The 19960-nt window shown below is 38.0% G+C and overlaps 5 protein-coding genes across 5 annotated transcripts; 4 read left to right on the forward strand and 1 right to left on the reverse strand.

Moving 5' to 3' along the window:
* Positions 1 to 2762: 2762 nt before the first annotated feature.
* On the reverse strand, positions 2763 to 5902 carry LOC128867351 (mucin-17). The gene is made up of 3 exons (XM_054108498.1): positions 5373 to 5902; positions 5033 to 5105; positions 2763 to 4314 (listed from the first exon to the last, which is right to left on the reverse strand). Exons 1-3 carry the CDS (start codon positions 5412 to 5414, stop codon positions 2846 to 2848), a joined length of 1584 nt encoding a protein of 527 aa, XP_053964473.1. The 5' UTR covers positions 5415 to 5902; the 3' UTR covers positions 2763 to 2845.
* Positions 5903 to 6547: 645 nt separating this feature from the next.
* LOC128866752 (cx9C motif-containing protein 4) lies at positions 6548 to 7000 on the forward strand. Its single transcript, XM_054107722.1, has 2 exons — positions 6548 to 6729; positions 6807 to 7000. The coding sequence occupies exons 1-2, from the start codon at positions 6666 to 6668 to the stop codon at positions 6998 to 7000; spliced, it is 258 nt and encodes an 85-aa protein (XP_053963697.1). The 5' UTR covers positions 6548 to 6665.
* Positions 7001 to 8133: 1133 nt separating this feature from the next.
* Positions 8134 to 8406, forward strand: LOC128866750 (uncharacterized). The gene has a single exon (XM_054107721.1). It carries the CDS (start codon positions 8134 to 8136, stop codon positions 8404 to 8406), a length of 273 nt encoding a protein of 90 aa, XP_053963696.1.
* Positions 8407 to 8486: 80 nt separating this feature from the next.
* Positions 8487 to 8684, forward strand: LOC128866753 (uncharacterized). The gene has a single exon (XM_054107723.1). It carries the CDS (start codon positions 8487 to 8489, stop codon positions 8682 to 8684), a length of 198 nt encoding a protein of 65 aa, XP_053963698.1.
* A 275-nt stretch (positions 8685 to 8959) lies between these two features.
* Positions 8960 to 10582, forward strand: LOC128866749 (GPI mannosyltransferase 1). The gene has a single exon (XM_054107720.1). The coding sequence runs from the start codon at positions 8966 to 8968 to the stop codon at positions 10379 to 10381; it is 1416 nt and encodes a 471-aa protein (XP_053963695.1). The 5' UTR covers positions 8960 to 8965; the 3' UTR covers positions 10382 to 10582.
* The last annotated feature ends 9378 nt before the right edge of the window (positions 10583 to 19960 follow it).

The following is a 19960-nucleotide window of genomic DNA, read 5'->3' on the forward strand; positions in this document are numbered from 1 at the left end:
CTTTAAGGAGTTATATACAGTTAGAATATTCAAAAAATCGATTTTTTTAGTTTTATTTTCTTAATGTACATATGTATATTTAAGAATACACACAGAAAATGTAATATCGTTCTGGTGAATATTTCCGAAGTTGCTCGCCAATTTGAAAAGGCGTTTCAGAGTGCTTGAAGGTACATGGCCGGACTTTAAATGCGTTTTTCTCAAAGTTGGTGACCAACATTACTCGAAAAGGGCTAAACCGATTAGTCTCAAATTTTAACACGAGATTCTTAAATATATTTTTTAGTAATTGAAGATTTTTTCTCGGCGATAAATATTTTTTTTTTTATAAACAATTTAAAGGCGAAATTTTGTTCAAAAATCGATTTTTTTTTTGAGAAACCGCCATTTTGTCAAAAAAATGTATTTTGCTTATTCCTTCGATTAATTACTAGATTTAACATTACTTTAACGGAATCTGTTCGGCTTTTTAATTTCAGAGGATCCAGTTCAGAGATATAGTGGTCACCGCAAAATGTCTTTTTTGAGAGGAGCTCCCGAAGACCAGCTGTAGCTCCTTACCAAATAAATATTTTTACTGATACTAAGTCTTAAAATACATTTAAAATAAGATAAATAGATTTAAAAGTTTTCTCCAAAAAAAATATGGAAATTTCGCTTTTTTCGGCCTTCTAACTGTATATCCCCTTAAGTTTGAGCCAAATTGAATCATAAATACGATTTTTAGAGAAACCTCGAACATAGCGTCACTATCGGGAAGACAAACTTATCCTGTGAACAGAATCGTTTGGCTACTTTTTCAGTTTACGTGTCAAACACTTACACGGGAACCTTACTTTAATATAGAAATCCCTAACTCATACATCGCGTGTTTTTTTTAGCTATCAAGGATATTTAAAGACACACTTTTTCATTGTAACGGGTGTCTTTGTTAGCTGCATGAGAACTATCGATATCGATAACTATGGCTCCACCCGAACTCCACCTCGGTTAGGTGTAATAAGTGCAACGGGTGGTGCCATCTTAAGACCTGCTCAGGCCTTAAGACTCACAGGGAGTGGTCCACAAGGTATGTGGCCACTTGTTGCTCCCGTCCTCAGGCGGCCCCTGCCTCAACGGCGATACCGCCTTCAGTGCCGGCACGTCAAACTGCCGCCACCAACAACACCTCAACGGTAAGGAGCCCCCATGCGCAACACAACTCCCTCACTGACCCACAACCCTCCTGTTCCTATCCCAGTGCGGGGACAAACCAGCAGCTCTTGGCACAACAACATAACTATGATTTGACAACTGAGAACGGCAAACTGTGTTCACATTTCTGTTAAGTAAAGTTAGACAAGTTATCATGAACCGTTTTACGGCAGAACAACGCTTCCAAATTGTAGAAATTTACTTAAAAAATAATAAATCTGTTCCCGAAGTTCATAGAGCACTGACGGTTCTTATTTCTTCCAAAATGAGGAAGGAGCTGTCGTTACGGTGCGCTATACAGCTATGTTGACTGAATTTCTGTATCCAAAAGTAATCATCTAAACATCGTCGACCTTTGATACCAATCGATTTTTGGGTAATAATCGATTTATTGCAATATTCGGGCCACCATTGACGCCATACGGCCAGGTTTGTTGGAAAAAGTAATCAAAAATTGGACTGATGGAATAGACCACGACATCATATTAAGAAAATAAATTCCATGAGATTATCTACCAGACTATACAAAAAAAATCATCCCAAAAATATATTTTTTTAATATCATTTAAGTTATCAAGCTCTTAAAAAACACCCAATATTTGTTGATTTACTGGAGTAAGAAAAAACTGAATGCAAAATAAAATGATTTAAGTTTTTTGTTTAATAATTCTTTAGTAGTTGTTTATCAAAAACCGTTAGAACCTCGTTGTGGTAAAAATGTGAATTAGGGCCTTTCTACATTAAGGTAACGGTATGCAAGTCTTTCGAAACGTTTTTATAATCACTTCGCGCGCAAATGGCTTTTATTTATTTATTTAATTTTTTTTCATGGCATAAATACACTCGGAGGATCCCCTTACCTGATAAAATGTTTCCAACCCAGATTAACTGAATGGTAATCATGCATATACCCACCCGCCTATGGTGGCTGAGATAAAAAAACTTGAAAAATTAAACATTTGACGCCATTCATCATGAAACTTTTTTATCAAAATTCGATATGAAAATATCCGATAGGGTCGGGTTTTCAGTGCTAGTTTAACTACCTTTAAAAAAAAAACCTCTTGACCTTCTCTTCTGCGACTCATTGCTCTAATTGTAATTGTAACAAATATTTAAAACCAAACTAGAGCACCGACATTTTTTATAACAAAATTTTGTTGACGAATTTTTTTTTATAACTAACAAAACCGGAACGACCCGGATTTATGTTCGGCCAAGAACTGCAACACCAACAACCAAACCAATGTTTTCCTTTTTTCCAATGATAAATCCGGTTAGTACGGAGAGTACGAAAGAGAGTAAGCGCCTCCTCCCATTTGTGGCGTGCGTCTTGATATTTTCGGTCACACACACACGAACCCATTCAGCTACGGTGGCCGAAGTTACCCTTATTAAAACATGGTTGTAATGATCTCAAGTTTGGAGGGTTTGAAACAAAACAAAACAGTTTTTTAAGTAGACTTGTCGCTAGACGATGTCGCACATCGAAAAAGTCTCCCAATAATTTAATGAAGGTGTTCTAGGCGTCAATTATAAGGAGGTTTCCCTTAAAAACAATTATTAACTTTTTTTGGTAGTCTGGATTTATTTAAAAAAAGGAAAAATTCTTAACGGAAATGTTAAGTTTTAAAAATTAAAAACATTAAATTCAAATATTGTCATAGTCTTCATCTAATTCGAATAATGAATTCGAACTTTTACACTTTGCTGAAGGTATATTTGTTCTTGGAGCAGTCATTTTTGCCATTATATCAGTAGATACTTTTAACATGGCTTTGCTTCCACCCTGTTGACTGTTAGCTGACGTCGATGCAAATGATGATGATGGCGAGCAACTGGATGACGAGGTCGACGATGATGTGCTATCCACGGTTGTGGCATTAGAGTCCGTTTTTGAATCAGTACTTTGATTTGAGGGCGGAGTAGTAGATGTAGGTGGCGCTTTAATACCTCCGATTTTGCTCCACGTGTTGCCAATGTTGGTAGATGGAGTAGTGCCCCCAGTTGTCAATTCAACTGGCAAGGCACCAATGCTTATTGTTGCAACGGCAGCGGCTGCCGCTTTATTGCCTGTTGTCGTTTTGCTGTCACCGCTATTTGTCACCATATTTGACAAATCAATATTGATAAAGGGAGCGGCAGCAGTAAAATTGAAGCTCGCATTCGTTACGGGTGCGCTCAATGACAAACTACCTAGGGCTGGTGAGGCGTTGAACTGTTCACTGGTACCCGTAACGGCAGGTGCTAGCGGCAGATTACTGTAGTCGATCTTTACTACGGGTTTGTTGCAGAGATCGTAGCTGAAAACAGGTGCAGGTATGGCAGTTTGTGAATGTGTTTGTTTTGTTGCTTGCTCGCACTTTTGCTGCTTTGGCGGCGATGAACCGCAACAATTATCATTATTATTGCTACACGGTACCGATTGCGCCTGATGTCGAAGTCGTTTTTGCCCTTGTTGTTGTTGGGCTCCAGCATTTGGTGCGACATGCCACATGTGCTGGGCCGCACTGGCAGGCGTCGATTCGGAACGCATTAGTTTCAGAGGTTGTACATAGTTGTCATAAGCACTTCGTTGAGCAGAGGGCAGCGTTGTTAGACTTGTTGTAGCTGGTGGTGCTGTCGCCGCCGCTAATTGCGACTGTGTAACAGATGCTGTATGCATAATCACACTTTGTGTTCCACTAATACGTTGACGAATACGCTGTCTTAAATCTTTTTCAGTCATACCGGCGTTATTGCTGCCGTTTTGTGGTGGTGGCAGATATTGTTGTTTGTACTGGTAATGTGTTTGACCACCGTTGACCTTAGTTGTTGAAACGTTACGATTGTTGTTGCGTCCGCCTGATGTGGAGGGCATGCTCAAATCGTACGGTGTGTCCGAATCGGGATAGACATCTTCGGGTGAACTTTGACAGTCCTCTTCATTGTAGTTGGCTGCTTCTTCCGCCACACTTATGTCCGGCACATTCTTCACCAGTTCACGTAAGAAATCGAAACGCTGCTCCGACATAATACACTGCCTCATGTGGGATGTAGATAAAGTTTTTGCATTCCGTGAATTTGTAATTCGCAGCGTCTTCGTTAAAAGCGATTCCACAAAGAGCTCTAACGTTCTAGGTAAATACGACAAATATAAAGAAAAGATAACATTTCATGACATCAGAGTTTATGATGCCAGTTAGGGAAGCCCGTATTTTTTAGGATAAACATATTTTCATAGATATAATTCACTAAATGAAGAATGAAGATGTTGCAAGAAATCCTATTTCAGAAATGCTTAATAAATGGTAACTCACGTAATATTACAAAACTACCTCATATGATTTAGCAAAGATTTCAAATTGTTATATTAGATGAGTCTAACACGTGCATTCCTACATTTTTATCATAGTTTTCAGCGATGGAAGTAGAAGGTCAAACAACCGATATTATATTGCAAGCATTGATTTTAAGAGACTTCAAAAATGTGAGTTGTTCCACAAAAAGGATAAGTTAAAAATACAGCATTATTTATATTATGTTTGTGCATGTGTATGGCATTCATCATATACGTATAACGCACGGTGAAAATAATACATTCTATCATTCTTGCATATAACGTATTCAGAGTTCCGTTAGAAGTGAAGAAAAAATGCAAGTGACCAACACTTACATGTGCATTTAGTATACCGTTATTGATTCATTCGTTTTCGTTAACTCAATAAATTTACTTTTTTAAGTATACGTCTCTCTTAACTCTACAAATTAAAATTTAACCCACTAAACTTTATAAAATATTCAGTAACTTTAAGAATTGGGATTTCATTTTCTTTTTGTTTTGTTTTAAAAAGGATATAGATTATAACAGGAACAGCTTGCGCGACCTTTCCAATTTCCTCGTCGCTCTGCATTATTTTCTTGATGCGGCCCTGCAAAAAAAAAATCTTATCAAATATTTCTGCTGTGGAATATGAAACAGAATGAGTGTGTGTGCGTATGAGTTTTGTGCGCGCAATTATAGTTCGAGACAAAAACGACAGCGGTTTTGATAATTGCCACCGCCAGCCACTATGCGACATCATTAGTAACAATAGAATTCATTGTATTTATCTTCTAAAATAATAATTGTTTTTTTATTTAAAACATTTTCATCGCTCACACTCCCGTTCACTTTTTTACTAAGCATGAACACTCACTGCCGGGAAACGCGCATTGTATTTTTTCTTCTTTGAGGGCATGTTGCTGCAATGCACTTAATTTTTTTATCAATCTATGCGTGAAAAATCGCAAATTTTCAATAATACTACAAACGTTTAGCTAACTCGTTTCTTGGTATGCTTTATCTTTACTGCCCTCGCTTCTGCAGCAGCCACAAGCACTGTTTTCGTCAATATCACTATATCTTCGTTAACTACTTCCTCGATGCAGTCGTTACCGATGACAACGCCAACGTTAGCGTTGACGTCGCAGCCGCATGTAACGCTTGTATACTTATTGCTTTTGTTGTTCTAATTCTAATTGAAGGGGTTGCTGTTTGCTTTGAGGCTAATGCAAAATTAGCACGCGTTGAGCAATAACAAAATTATCAATTTCTTTCACACGAATTTCAATTTATTATTTTCCACGAAAAATGATAACATAGACACTGTTTTTCTCAGAAGCAAAAAATTCTATAGACACGAAAAATTGACACGGCTTAGATTTTCTTCTATTTGATATGACGAGCGCAGCTGTCAATTACAGAGTTGTATTTACGGAATATTTAGTACAAACTTAAAGTAAAGCAATGTTTTCGGTAAAGGTGACTACATCACCAAAGTGGGATTACAGTTTTCATTCATGCAGCATATATTAAAAAAAAATTTTACTAAAATCTATTTCTGTAAGCGGTGTAGCCAGGCAATTTAAGCCTTTATGCGCTAGAAGGCATATTGGATAAGGCGGATTGGATTAAATTGACAATTAGGCATCAGTGCATTTTTAATTATTTACCATAAAGTGGAGTCTTAGTAAGGGACTCTAAAACCGCTATACCAATAACCAAATTCTCATCATGTAATTTGAAAAGGTGGGAAACATTTGATCTGCCCACCTCTTTTGCAGCAATTAAGTATGAGAATCGCTTGAACCATTTAAAATTCATATCTGTTTTACATGGAATATGCGTCATATTTCACATATAACAGGTGAGTGTTGTGCTACAACTATAAAAAGATGCTGATCTTAATACCATGTGTCCCATTTTCTGTTACTTCTTTCAGTTTGTGTAGAACTTACTTACTTTACTATTAATATATATTATTTTTTAACCGGATCTAAAAAGAAACACAGCCTTATAATCTCTCAACTCCACCGACGTAAAGAAAATGATTTTTTGCTGATATGGTAGCACTCTTTAGGGCGCACCGCAGAAAGCCGACTACTGAATAAAAATTTGTAAATAAAATATATAAATGCGCTTTAGAAACAAATAATATTTGCTTGTACTAATGTCCAACACGCGGAAAGATCCGTGTAAAAAAAACGCATGTAAAATACAGGCCTGTTTAAGTGGTAAGAAAATATAAAGAGCGCTAGCGATCTCTTCTAATAGCAGCACGAAATTATATAAGTCCGATATGCTTTAATAGAAAATAACTATCAGGAAAGTAAGTGCTTGGAGGTATTGGAACAAATGCGTCTTTGCTGCTTAAAGTGGCATAAAGAATCAACTTGTTGTTCAGGAATAAATCTAGAAAGGAGTTATCTTGTGGACAGAGAAGGGCAAGAAGAGAGAATTGTTACAGGCAAACCAAAAGAAGCCACCAAACTCAGTTTGCTGTAATAAAATGTAAGTACGGGAATGCAAATATGTGTCGTTTTGTGTTTAAGCACAAAAACTTTAACGGTGAGTAAGCATCTATCGCCAGAGAACAAACTATTTAGGACCAATGTATTCATAACCTTGTAATTCGACTAGTAACGTTTAAAATATAGTGTGAGGAAAGTATTGGAAAAGTAAAAGTGATATCATTCTGGAATAGAGAATTATTTAAAGCACAGTTTCCTCTCCTTCGAATTCGTATCGTATAGATGACATCAGCAATCCATCATTAATCACTACACACTGCAAAACTTAATATTAAACCAGGATCCCTCTTTAGAGAGATTAGCACGGCTTAGGTATACTTCCAGCTTAAGCGAGTTTTCTTGTACTCAATGCTTAATTCTTTTATGAAATAAAACCATCATAGGTCATTAAAGACGTACTAGTCACACCGCAGACTAACGCAGGCACTGGGTTCAACTGACGCACTGTACTACTCGTTCCAGTGACAGCCAAAAAAATTCAATATGTAGTTTTGGGGCAATTCTAATGAAATGACTGTTCTTTGCTGAAAATAAACCCGAATTTTTCTCCCAGCGTGGGCTCTAAAAAGTTACAGTTGACTAAAATATATCCGAAATAATGAGGGCACACAACAACAACAACTGATCCACGACCCGGGTGGCACAATTACGTTCTGGATACTGTAGCAGGTTAAACTCCTACTTATCCAGAATCGACGCCGACATACTAAACATATGCCTGGCATGTGAAGGTATCCCGCACGACACTAACCACTAACCGTTCCCTCGACAGTCGGTTCTACGTAACCGGAACGACCCTGATTTATATCCGGCCAAAGACTGTCACTTCAGCAACATTTCTCGTATATGCACGGGGAATGTTTATGCTGCTATACCAACAACAACACTAACCACCTTTTCACATGCCCCATCAAACCCACTCATCTCACACCCCTCTCCCTCAGGACCTAACCTGTCGAAACAGCTAGTTTCCTGGGCCTACCGTTACATGAGCTAGACGAATACGACCGGTGATTACACTACACTGACAGGGAAAACTGCTATAACAACAACATATGCATAACTCTTTTATAAAAATATTAAAATTTTCCCCTATTTCAGTGAATAATGCAAAAGTCTTCTATTCCGCCCTACAAACCATCACCTGAAATACAAGAAAGAGTTGAACAGCTGCAACAACAAGCGCAACAGGGCGAACAACGGCGCCGTACAGCAGTGCTGCCAAAACGCAGTTGGATACAGCGTAATCCACGACTATTTCAAATAACCTTTATCACCACCTCATTGCTAGTACTATTTTCAAAGCCTTTGTACGACGCCTTCATTGCGGAACCCGTCCCAATGCCGCGCGGTGGAGCACCGCCGGGTTACAAGCGTTAAGTAATAAACAGAAAGGCACTCAATTACAACAATAATAATCATCGAACAAACAACGTCGACAGTGCGTTATCATTAGAGGAATGGAATCAGTGCGTAAAGCCAAGCAGAGACTACGCAACTATCCCGTGCTACTGGGTAAATGCGCTGATAAAGCAACAGTCTATGCCGCATGTGTAACACGAGATTTAAATGTGCAGCATCATACTTGCGATAAGGAATTTCAACAGTTCAGTGAATGTTTACAGAAGGCAGCCAAAGAAATGAAAACTAAATTGTAAACCGATTGATTGATATAAATGGAAAATTTTCATAATACCTACATATAATGGCTAATGATAATCTATATGATGATTAAAGAAGAGAGTTGAATGGGTTAATTAAAGAAAGTTAAAATCGCATATCTGTGTATTAGTATATATGCCGCTTACCAATTAACAGGAAAACCTACAAATTACTTGGCTGAAGTAAATATACAACTTAATTCTATACTTGAATTAACCAAATAATCATTATTGGCATAACTCTTAATAATACTAAAATTTATCAAAGTCGCTTTAATATGTCCATGTCTAACACTGCATCAAAAAGCATAGTCCAACCACCTACGCCGCTTTTACGTCGCTGTCTCCTACTGTTACTAGAAATCAGCTTTCGCACACACCTGCTTATTTCCATTGCACTGCGCTTGCTGCTTATCGCCTACGGCCACTGGCACGATGCGCACTCCGAGGTGCCTTATACCGACGTAGATTATAAAGTGGTCACAGATGCTGCGCGGCACGTGCTCCACGGTGGCACACCTTTTAATCGGCACACTTACCGCTACAGTCCCGTTTTGGCGTACATGCAAATACCAAATGTACTACTGCACCCAGCCATTGGTAAAGTCATCTATGCAGTATTCGATATATTTGTGGCTATACTCATTTATCTGCTCGTGCGCCTGCAGCTCCAGGTGCAATGCCGCAAAGCCGTGCATGCATTGCTGAGTAAATTTGGGAAAATAAGATCTGCACAGCACTACAGTGAAACCGATGCACGCAATCGACCAGAGAATATCGCACGCGCATCCGCTTGCTTTTGGCTTTACAATCCACTAACAGCAATCATATCGACACGGGGTAACGGCGACAGCTTCTCAAGCTTCTTTGTCATACTCGCTGTGTATTTATTAGTTAAATCCGAGGATACGGAACGTGGTGCCAATTGGCTAATCTTCGCGGCGGGCTTAGCGCACGGCTTTGCCATACATCTGCGCCTCTATCCGCTACTCTTCAGTCTCGCCTACTATCTCTGCTTGTCAACGAGTCTCACCCGCTGTGCACGCGATCTACTACGTCAACTTTTGTTTCCCTCATACAGACAGATATTGCTAGTGGTGGGCACGTGTGTTGCACTCTTTGCAGTTACCGGTTTCTTCTACTTCCTCTACGGTTGGCAGTACATATACGAAGCGTATTTGTATCATTTTGTGCGGCGCGATATGCGACATAATTTTTCGCTATACTTTCTGGTGCAATATCTAAGCGGTAATACGACAGACACATCACTTGGTGAGAAGTTGCTCATCTTGGCGCCACAACTCTTCTTACTGCTCTATTTGAGCTTCAGCTTTGGCCAATTTCGACAGACTTTGACCTTCTGTGTGTTTGCGTTGGCGTTTGTGATCGTCACGTTCAATTCGGTGGTGACATCGCAATATTTTGTCTGGTATCTGGCGCTGCTACCGCTTTGCCTCAATAATCTACAATCGATTTCTGTGACTCGTGCGGTTATTTACTTCGGTGTCTGGTTGTTGGCACAAGGCCTATGGCTCTTGCCAGCGTATCTGTTGGAATTTAAAACGTGGAACACATTTTATTGGATCGGCGCGCAAGGTGTTTTATTCTTCTTACTCAACAATTATCTGTTAATGCGTCTGATTGAACACTACAGCTTTACATCTTTTAAGGTGAATTTCAAAAAGCTTTTTTAATCATTTTTCCAGCAAGTGGATACAACAGTAATGAGTGTAGAAAATATTGGAAGCATTAAAGAAGAAAATATGCCAATACTTGCGTATATGCATACAATAGTATTTTTGTAATAAATCAAATTTCAAGTCTCTTGTAATATTCGTTAATATAAATAAAAATATTTATAAAATACAATACCTACAGTAAAATAAAAGCTTTAACGTGAATACAAATCGTAAATGTTGCGCTCGCATGCTTATTATTTCTCGTCTAATCTACAGCGCCAATGCACCAACGATTATTTGCCAGTCCAGTACTCGGGGCCCCGGCAGATTCGGCATTTGCTTATCAATGCAGGCCAATAGTTCCTCAATTCAAATTCCGCTTAGTTAACTCATGTATAATGTATGTTTATTTAGAGGTCGTGTCATTTTACTTGCCAGAACAATTAAGCGACATCCTCGCCATTCCCAGTCACTCAAACATCGAAAAAATAAGCAAATTCATTAAAACTATCGAAATGACAATATAACAAATAATCCAGTCACCCACAGACGACACAGAGTTGATGGCCTCTGCAGCCAATGCTCAAACATAATTTTAGTACTGGTATTCATACCAGTCACTAAATAATAATAATAATAATAAATACTTGCCAGTAAAATAATTTGTGAGAATTCGTTCTCAAAGAGAAAAATATCAAAAAAAAAGTACATGAACGCAAAACTAGTAACAATTTGCAAAATTTTACGAATAGCTGGTTAAGGGGTTAGGGGTAGTCAGAGGCCCGAAAAAATTATGATTTTCAATAATTTTTGTTTTTTGCCAGTCAGTTGCTTTATTTTACAAAAATAAAAACAACATTAATACGTCATGTTTCGATTTGACTTTAGCAAAATTAAAAAAAAAATTAATAATTGTAAGAGTTAACGCTGTTTGTATGGAGCCCGTTTCTCCAGAAGCCCCTTGCGGTGATCATCACAAGTCCTTGGAGACTCATCTAACATCAATGGGATAAGAGAAATTAGTTTTATTAATATATTATTTATTATTTTTTTCAAAGTTAACAATATGGCGGACTCAGGAAATATTTTTCAGATTTGCGAGAAAAAAAAACCGACAATTAATTGTTTAAAAAAATCGAAATTTTCAAAAGCAGTATAAATTTTATTGAAATCTACCAAGCGGTTTTTAAGTTACAGTGATCACCAGTTGAAAAAAACATAGTTTTGAGAAAAACGCATTTAAAGTTTTGCTGTCGAACCGGAGCGTCCTTTGTTAATTGTTTAATAACTCGAAAAGTATTTGTCGGTTTCACTTAAAATTTTCACACAATATTTTTAAGATATTATACTTTAAGAAATTGCAAAAAACAAAAAATTCATTTTTTTGAAAATTCTGAATACCCAACCCCTTAAATTGTGGGCGTGAAAAATCGCAAAAATTTAAAATTTTTCAGTTGGTGTACCTCATATTAAATTTAAAAAGAAATAAAGCAAATAAAATGCAAAATAACGTGCTTATCAACACATGCTTTTATTTTGTGCCCAATAATTTATTCCATTTCATCATCGCTGTCAGATGAAGAACATTCCATTAGCAATTGTATTGTGACAATCACAGCTTTCTTCATATTTTCCTTGCTTCCAAGAAGTAGAAGCATTTAACACAGAAGTAACTTTCAATTCTTTCGATTTGTAGTTCAGCAACTGCAGCAATGGTAACTGGAGGCTGTGGTTCAGAAGTACACACCTCTATATCATTGGCCATTAATATAAACTTTATAAATTTTATCTAAAATATATCGTCTTATATTTTCCTTTTTAATCACCATTTTTATTTAAACTTTGAATTTTTTCATTTCATTTCATTTCGTAAATTTTAATTTAAGTTTATTTTTACTTTGCGATCAGCTGTTTTTCTCACTTGCAAATTCTTACAAATAAAAATGGCGGCCGCCGTAGCCGAATGGGTTGGTGCGTGGCTACCATTTGGAATTCACAGAGAGAACGTTGGGTCGAATCTCGGTGAAACACCAAAATTAAGAAAAACATTTTTCTAATAGCGGTCGCCTCTCGGCAGGCAATGGCAAACCTCCGAGTGTATTTCTGGCATGAAAAAGCTCCTCATAAAAATATCTGCCGTTCGGAGTCAGCTTGAAACTGTAGGTCCCTCTATTTGTGGAACAACATCAAGACGCACACCACAAATAGGAGGAGGAGCTCGGCCAAACACCCAAAAAGGGTGTACGTGCCAATTATATATACAATAAAAATTTATCCAGTAAAAACTTGCGATTTCTCCTCAAAATGAAACGTCATTTGCTTTCTCACTTTCCCCTACTTTGCAGGTTTTTTGGGTGCATGAACACCAAAATGTGATAATTTATAACAATTGTTACAAATTATTTGCCTCACGAACATACCTTTTATTTGAAACACGTTGCAAATTACTCTATACATACAGTGGCCACACAATTATTCGTACACTCACAGTTCATAAACAGATACATCTGATACTACGATTTACGCAAAAGAACAAAATTTGGATATATTCATAAAAAAATAACGTATTTATTCAATATTTAAGAAACAAAAACTTAAAAATTCATTTCTGGAATTTCAGAGAACTTAAGGCATTAACAAAATAAGGCACAATTTTATGCAAAAATATTGTTCGTACATAGCCATATAAAGAATATTTTATCAAAAAAATATTAGAAAAAAAACGAGTATTCAGAACTTTTTTAGGCCGCCTGCCTTTAACTTTAATAACTGCTTTCAAACGTCGGAGCATACTTTTCACCAATACCTTGGTTTCATTAGCTGCATTTTTCTCCCACTCTTTAATGACGCCTTTGACGTTATTTTATGCTTTCTGATTCTCCTTTCTAAGAGCTCCCAGAAATGCTCAATTGAGTTCAGATCCGGTGATGAAGGTGGAGTTTTAAGCGGCTAAATAAGTCATTCTTGCACGAGATAAGATGAGCGTTTTGGGCCATTGTCTTGTTGAAACAAATTATTCTTCAAAATGTTTAAATACATACAGATGTTTGTCCATTTTATCATCAATAAAAATCATTTTTCCTACTCCAGATGCAACTATGCACCCCTCAAACCACTGCATTTCCTCCTCAATGCTTAACATTAGTATCCGATTTTTTTTATTCTCTTCTGTATTTTCTTTTCACCAAACTTTTTGAGGGCTATCTGATCCGGAAACTCTAAATTTCGACGCATCACTGAATATGACGTTTTCCAAAAAAGAATCTGGCTCATTTATACAGTGTTTGGCGAACTTCAATCTCTTCTTTCTGTTAATATCTGAAATGTAGGGCTTGTGGCGTGCCAGTCTTATATGATAACCATTATTATGCAGACAAACGAACTTGTTGTGGGCTTACTTTTTTATGCAAAGACTCTTAAATATTTCGGCATAGTATCGTGGAGGTTATTTTTTGATTTTGCGCGACTGATGCTACTTTGTTGCTTTCCTCACGTGGAGTCAATATTTTCCGGCTTGGGGAATGTAACATTCTTACAGTAACCCAAAAGAAATATGTATATTGTGACAGCAAACATTTTGCGTAAAACTAAAGTTTTTTACGTACTACGTAGGGTGTACGAATAAATTGTGTGCCTACTGTGTATGCATAGAAATTAAGCTAAAATTGAGTCCAGCTGTCTTTAAATTAAATCCATGCCTAATAGCCGCACATCTCGACTATTCTTCTGATAACATGGGAAATAGTTAATTTAATATATGTGCTATTTATTTTTAAAATTATTTGCACGCGTATGTACACCCATGCACACGCGGATACTTATTAGCATTCGCGTTTTCTATAAATATAATAAGCAAATGTTTGTATGTGCATGCGAGTGCTATTAAATATTATATGGAAGTTCAATATTCAAGGTCTTTGCACCCTAATTTATATTTAATAATTTAAATATTTTTCTAGTAGTCTTAGCGTTTTATTTCCGTAAAGTGGTCGAACACACAATCTCAGAACCCAGAGTCGCTACTACAACTAGAAGCATGGTGAAAAGATTTTTAGAGATATACTACCTAGCAGACCGAATTTGACAGATATGCCGACGTCATTCGTTTTGTGCTTCACTAAGCTAAAACTAAATTTTGTGAAGCAGAAAACGAATGACGTAGAGTCCATAGTTCCCCTCACATTTTTTCACCATACTTAACGAGCAAACCTGGTATCTATCATCCCTGAACTAGAAGTATATTCATCTAAGGTGAGTATTGCACCAAGATTATCATCCAATTAGATTCGGTCTCACCACTGAAACCTAGGTAAGCCCAGCAGCACATTTATTTTCAACTGGCTGCCTATTCGTCTTCCCCCATTTGGTTCCTGTACTTTGAATGTGAGCCGGACTCTTTGGGTGAGCCCAAAACGTTTCTATGAGAGCTATGAGCATGCTCGTTTTTGTATGCTGCGTAGATGTTTGCAACTTTGGGGTCTATCTACTCCTATTCCACTAAACGAGCCAGATTTTGGCTGGGTGTATTTTGTTGCATCCGTCAATTCAGTTTTACAGTTGGTAACGTGTAATGGGTGGCTCCAAGTACGAAGTTATCGCGCCGGGATTTGGTCTACCTGTCATGTAGGCATCCCAGTTCCGCAGGTTTTGAAGCTACTCATGAAAATTTGCCGCCAGTTGAGGTGTTTTGTGGAAGTATTGATTTGCCAGTCAGTTGGAATGGTCCAATATACGATATACACATATTTATATGTATATAATTATTCGACTGAGCTCCTTCTCTGACGTATGGTGTGTGCGTTTTGATGTTGTTTTACATATGGAGGGACCTACAATTTTATGTCGTCTCCGAAAGACAGATAGTTTTTTAAAAAACTTTTTCATAGCAGAAATACACTTAGAGGTTTGCCATTGCCTTCTGAGGGGTGACTGCTATTAGAAAAAACTGTTTCTTTGATTCCGTGTATCTTGCTTATAGTGTGTTTCGAGCCCGGGCCCAACCAAATGGTAGTTACGCACATTCATCGATCTCCAAAAACCGTTCAGACGGAAGCAGGGTTTGCTCTTTGACGGGGTAATATTTACGCCTCGCAGTGAAAGTTTTGTCCGAAGACATTAATATATACTCAGTGGCATTACGGAGAACAGTTTTTGCCACTGCGCGTCGCTAGTATCTACGGTTTCCACTGGAGTGGTGTAGTTTACTACAGACCGGCCAATGGCTTTATCGATGAGAGTTTGTTTCCTATCGCTGTGTTGTGTGGCGAGATAGAGAGGAGACTTTCGAAGGTGACGCCGATTATATTTGAAGGTTCAACGGTCCGTTGACCTTAAAGTTCTTGTCCTATTTCTCTTCTCCAAGAAAATACCGAGTACGAGGATTTCGGAGTAGGTTTTCTTTGATTGGAATCATATTGTACAGTATCTCTCCTCTCTCTATTTGATCTCATCCTTGATGCACCATATCTGTGCAACAATAACTGAGCAAGACTTCCTTCTGTGAGAACGGTTCTTTTGGGCTGGACAAGCTGGAAGCTTTCCATACATTCAGTCATTAAGAGTTCATAGAAAACTTTGATAACTTGTACCTATCACCAAAACTGATGCCATTTTGGGTGAATTGTACGAGCCGCTGAAATTCATCAGTAAACTTTTCAAAATCTAAGCTCTAAACCTTAAGGATTGAAAAGATATGCCGAAAACTTTTTAAAATCTGTACTTCGAAACTTTGTTTTCAAGGGGGGAAAAAAGAATACTTCGAAACTCCCTTAACTTCAACTACCAGAGGATGTTTTCTTACTGAAGCCAAGAGCGAAGGAGGTAAATTCTATGGTGTATGATTACCATTCTACCGATACTTGTAGAAACAAGTCCGAAGTTGAGAGCTCCTTGTAAGAATTCATAGAATAATCTTTTCTGACCACTCTCAGATGATAGGCACCTTAAACCATGAAACCACCCATCCTTTAAAAGAAAATAACTGTAATTGGGAGAAAAAACTGGCGGTACTTCGCAGGAGGGAGAGCAAACTGACGGTATTATTTGGTTTTGATCTAAATCAGGGCAAATACTGCAGAGCCGCTTAAGAAAAGTGAACCAAACCGAGTAATGATAGTTACGATCTCATGACAGTCGGTTATACCTTGCAGGAACGATCCGGATTTATATTCAGCTAAGAATTGTCTCTTCAACGACATTTCAGAAAATAAGGGAAGTTTTTTACGGAGTTACAAGAACAACAAAAACTGATCAGGTGTAACAAGATATTTTTTTCTGTCAAGGAATCAACAAAAAAGTTCGTAATGAAGTTAAGGTGCCAATGAAACTGATAATGACTATTGAAACCGGAAGAAATTTGGAACTCGTAACATAAAACCTGGTTTCAGTAACAGGCGCTACTTCCATATTGACAGGGAGTGAATTTTTCAGTATATATACAAAAATCAGTTTGAAATCGGAAAGTTTTTTAACACTCATGTCAATGGCAGTAATGAACCCTAGATGAACACCTTTTTAACAGCCTTTTCTATAATATCGAACGTAACGACAAACTCATTAATATTGAAAGTGCTTGGCAGCATACGATTTCCGCTGTACCATAAACATACCATACATACATACATCATACATATGTACATACACAAAAGCCGAGTGCGATGTTGAGTGCATGTTGTTGATACCAGACGTTGCTGTCAGCGGCTGCGTATTTGTGTGCGTGTTTTGGCCAATAGAGTCGGGGCCTGTTTGTGATAAGCGAATACAGCAGATCAACAAAAAGCGGAGTGTATACGAAAACAACAGAAAGCGTGTCTACGTGCACGAGATAGTAGCGCAGGCCTGTAAAGGGTGGTCCAAATACAATAATAAAATAATATAAAATTAAGAATCAAATTATGATAGCCAAGCAACGATTAACTCTCTTGGTGGGGTTGTCACTAATTTCGACATTGCTCGGAAATGCCTGACATCTTGCCACCGCCATCCGAGATCTCGGGGGAAATATTCCGCATTCATTTGATATGGGTGCCAGGGCATAGTGACATGCCAGGGAATTGTAAGACAGACAAATTAGCGCGAGAGAGCTTCCCTCTTGGAAAGGAGATTATTGGTATACTCTTCTCAACCTAATAACTGCATGCTACAGGTAATTCGGTCACAACAGTCAACACGAGATGGGTTGATAGTGTGACATATAGCGCTACAAAAAGAAGTTGGCCAAAATGGGACGTTAGGCGCTCAAAGGTGCTATTTAGTCGGTCAAGGAAAAACGTTTGTATGTTAGTTGCTTTGATCACAGGCCGCAGTCTCCTAGGTCGACATGCTCAAAAAGTTAATGTACCTCATTTCGACTATTGCGGAAGCTGCAAAAATAAAGAGTAAGAAGAGTCTGTCAGGCATATTTTCGATCGCTGTCCTACGTGGCATAGTGTCATGGCTTAGATATTTTAGCTCATCGTTCTTGAATAATATTGATAACCTTAGGGACATGTAATCATTTTTCAAATGTCGTTGTACGTCCATCATATTTGACACTCTTGAACTAGACATCTGCAATATACAAGCAAAAACACAATGGAACGATATACAGTCCACGTGTAGATTTCCATCATTCCAAACGACTTTTTGTTTTTTTAAGTGAAAAAGTCAAAAACAAAATCGTTGATTAATTTTGCACCGCCTTGAAAAAAATCCAACAAATATTCATCAAAATTTTAAACTTTGCTTTGAACTTTACATTCATTGCTCCTCTGTAAACTTCCCAGATTTGTTTTACAAATCTTAGCAGTTTGTCGAGGGTAGGAGAATGCACAATAACTACTATCTAAATCTGGCGAAGGCTGGATAGCGGCAGAGAAACCGTTCTTCATTATCCTCATACTTCTTTGGATCCAAAATATCTTTTAGGTTGTTGTTGTTGTAGCAGTAACTTTGCCCTGCCAGTGTAGTGTAATCACCGGTCGTCTTCGTCTAGCTCATCTAACGGTAGGCCCAGGAAATTTGCTGTCTCGACAGTTTGGGTCCAAAGGGAGGGGGGTGTTAGATGAGTGGGTTTGATGAGGCATGTGAAAAGGTGGTTAGTATCGTACGGAGTGCCTTCACATGCTGGTCATATGTTGGGCATGTCGGGGTCGATTCTAGATTGGTAGAAGTTTAACCTGCTACAGTATCTAAAACGTAATTGTGCCATGGTTACGCCGGACTCTCGGGGAAGTTGGAACTCTTCGTTTGCATTGGGGGGTGGTTGGACTCCGATGACGGTATTAGAAGATAGGGAGCTTAAGAAGGTGGTACGAGTCTCTCGATGAATGTCGTCGATATCTGCCTGTAGATCTTATAGGTCGAAGTGTCGTCTATTGAGCACACTACAAATACAAAATGTTTATCCTCATCCTTCAAACAAGATGCGCAAAGTGGATCATCGATGATGCTTATGATGACCAAATGTTGTTGCAAGCATTGTGTCCCATAATTAGTGATAATAGGGCTCGTAGCTCATTTCTCTGTCTGAGAAGGGATTTAGCGATCGCCCTTTCAGGCCCTTCAGAAAACACTTGGTTGTTTTGCAAGTGTCAGTACTCGCATGTGCTTTGTTAATGAAAACCTTGAAGTATGCAACTACCCCTGCTATGTTTGGCCCTAAAATTGGATCTGGTCCAATTATTTGTATCATACAAATTAAGGCCATCAAAAGAAAAATGACAGTCTCAAGAGAATAATGCCTTGAGCAACACAATGTTTCCCCAAGTTTAAGCTCATTTCACCTTGCAACGCAGTTCAGCCTAAATTTACATTCCTGAACTGTTTTCGAAGAGGTGCCAGCGGCTTATAATACTTTTAAAGTAGCTTGGCTACCACTGCAGACCCTGATTTCATGTTCTCATTACTTTTCGCCAATTATCCAATCTGTTACTTCAAGTACTGCAAAGAGTTCCAATTGAAAGGCCGCGGCCATTATATTTAAAGTTGTAAAGCATCGGAAATTACTGTCCCAATGCCACCGAGCTCTAGTACCGGCAGGCCACTAACTAATAATATTTCGAGCAGGAAACATAAACTTGTATGCATATGGACCACCCTATAAATACATAACGATCGTGTAGATTATGAGCTTCCAAAGTTACAATATGTACATACAACTGGCAGGAATTGTGATGCATATACCGTTGCTCACGTGTACTTGCACTTGAGTTAAGAGCGTACTAGAGCTAGAGGGAAAACGAGAGAGCGGTAAACAACACGTTTTTTAATATAGCTTGAGAGCTTAAATTCAAAAGAGCCTTGAGAAGCGTTTGTGGTCATTTCTGCATACTTAACTAGACAAGGTTTTTTTAGGTTATGACATTATTGAAGTAAATAAGCGGTATGCAATTATGCCAGAGTAATAACGCCTATCTCACGTCTTGTAAGGTAACTATTACTATAACCTAATCTACCCAAGGTGATTCTCTGCGCTCTCTTTGAGACGTATGTATATGTATGTATGTAACCGAGTTGCGAAAATTCTGTAAATGTTAATGTAAAAAATGTATGCATTCATTTTTGAAAAAATATTGCAAATGAGCAAAACAATTATAAATTTGAATTTTTTAGAAT

This window comes from Anastrepha ludens, chromosome 6 (genome assembly GCF_028408465.1).
Source record: "Anastrepha ludens isolate Willacy chromosome 6, idAnaLude1.1, whole genome shotgun sequence".
Taxonomy (NCBI): Eukaryota; Metazoa; Arthropoda; class Insecta; order Diptera; family Tephritidae; genus Anastrepha; species Anastrepha ludens.

What these genes read in the sequence shown, in the direction of transcription:
- LOC128867351 (XM_054108498.1), bottom strand. Translation starts at nt 5,414, where the DNA reads ATGCCCTCAAAGAAGAAAAAATACAATGCGCGTTTCCCGGCA. An exon ending in ACAATGCGCGTTTCCCGGCA is followed by an intron (nt 5,106 to 5,372) that starts GTGAGTGTTCAT and finishes TTTTTTTTGCAG; the next exon opens with GGCCGCATCAAGAAAATAAT. An exon ending in AGCTGTTCCTGTTATAATCT is followed by an intron (nt 4,315 to 5,032) that starts ATATCCTTTTTA and finishes TGTCGTATTTAC; the next exon opens with CTAGAACGTTAGAGCTCTTT.
- LOC128866750 (XM_054107721.1), top strand. Translation starts at nt 8,134, where the DNA reads ATGCAAAAGTCTTCTATTCCGCCCTACAAACCATCACCTGAAATACAA.
- LOC128866753 (XM_054107723.1), top strand. Translation starts at nt 8,487, where the DNA reads ATGGAATCAGTGCGTAAAGCCAAGCAGAGACTACGCAACTATCCCGTG.
- LOC128866749 (XM_054107720.1), top strand. Translation starts at nt 8,966, where the DNA reads ATGTCCATGTCTAACACTGCATCAAAAAGCATAGTCCAACCACCTACG.
- LOC128866752 (XM_054107722.1), top strand. Translation starts at nt 6,666, where the DNA reads ATGTCCAACACGCGGAAAGATCCGTGTAAAAAAAACGCATGTAAAATA. An exon ending in AATACAGGCCTGTTTAAGTG is followed by an intron (nt 6,730 to 6,806) that starts GTAAGAAAATAT and finishes ATGCTTTAATAG; the next exon opens with AAAATAACTATCAGGAAAGT.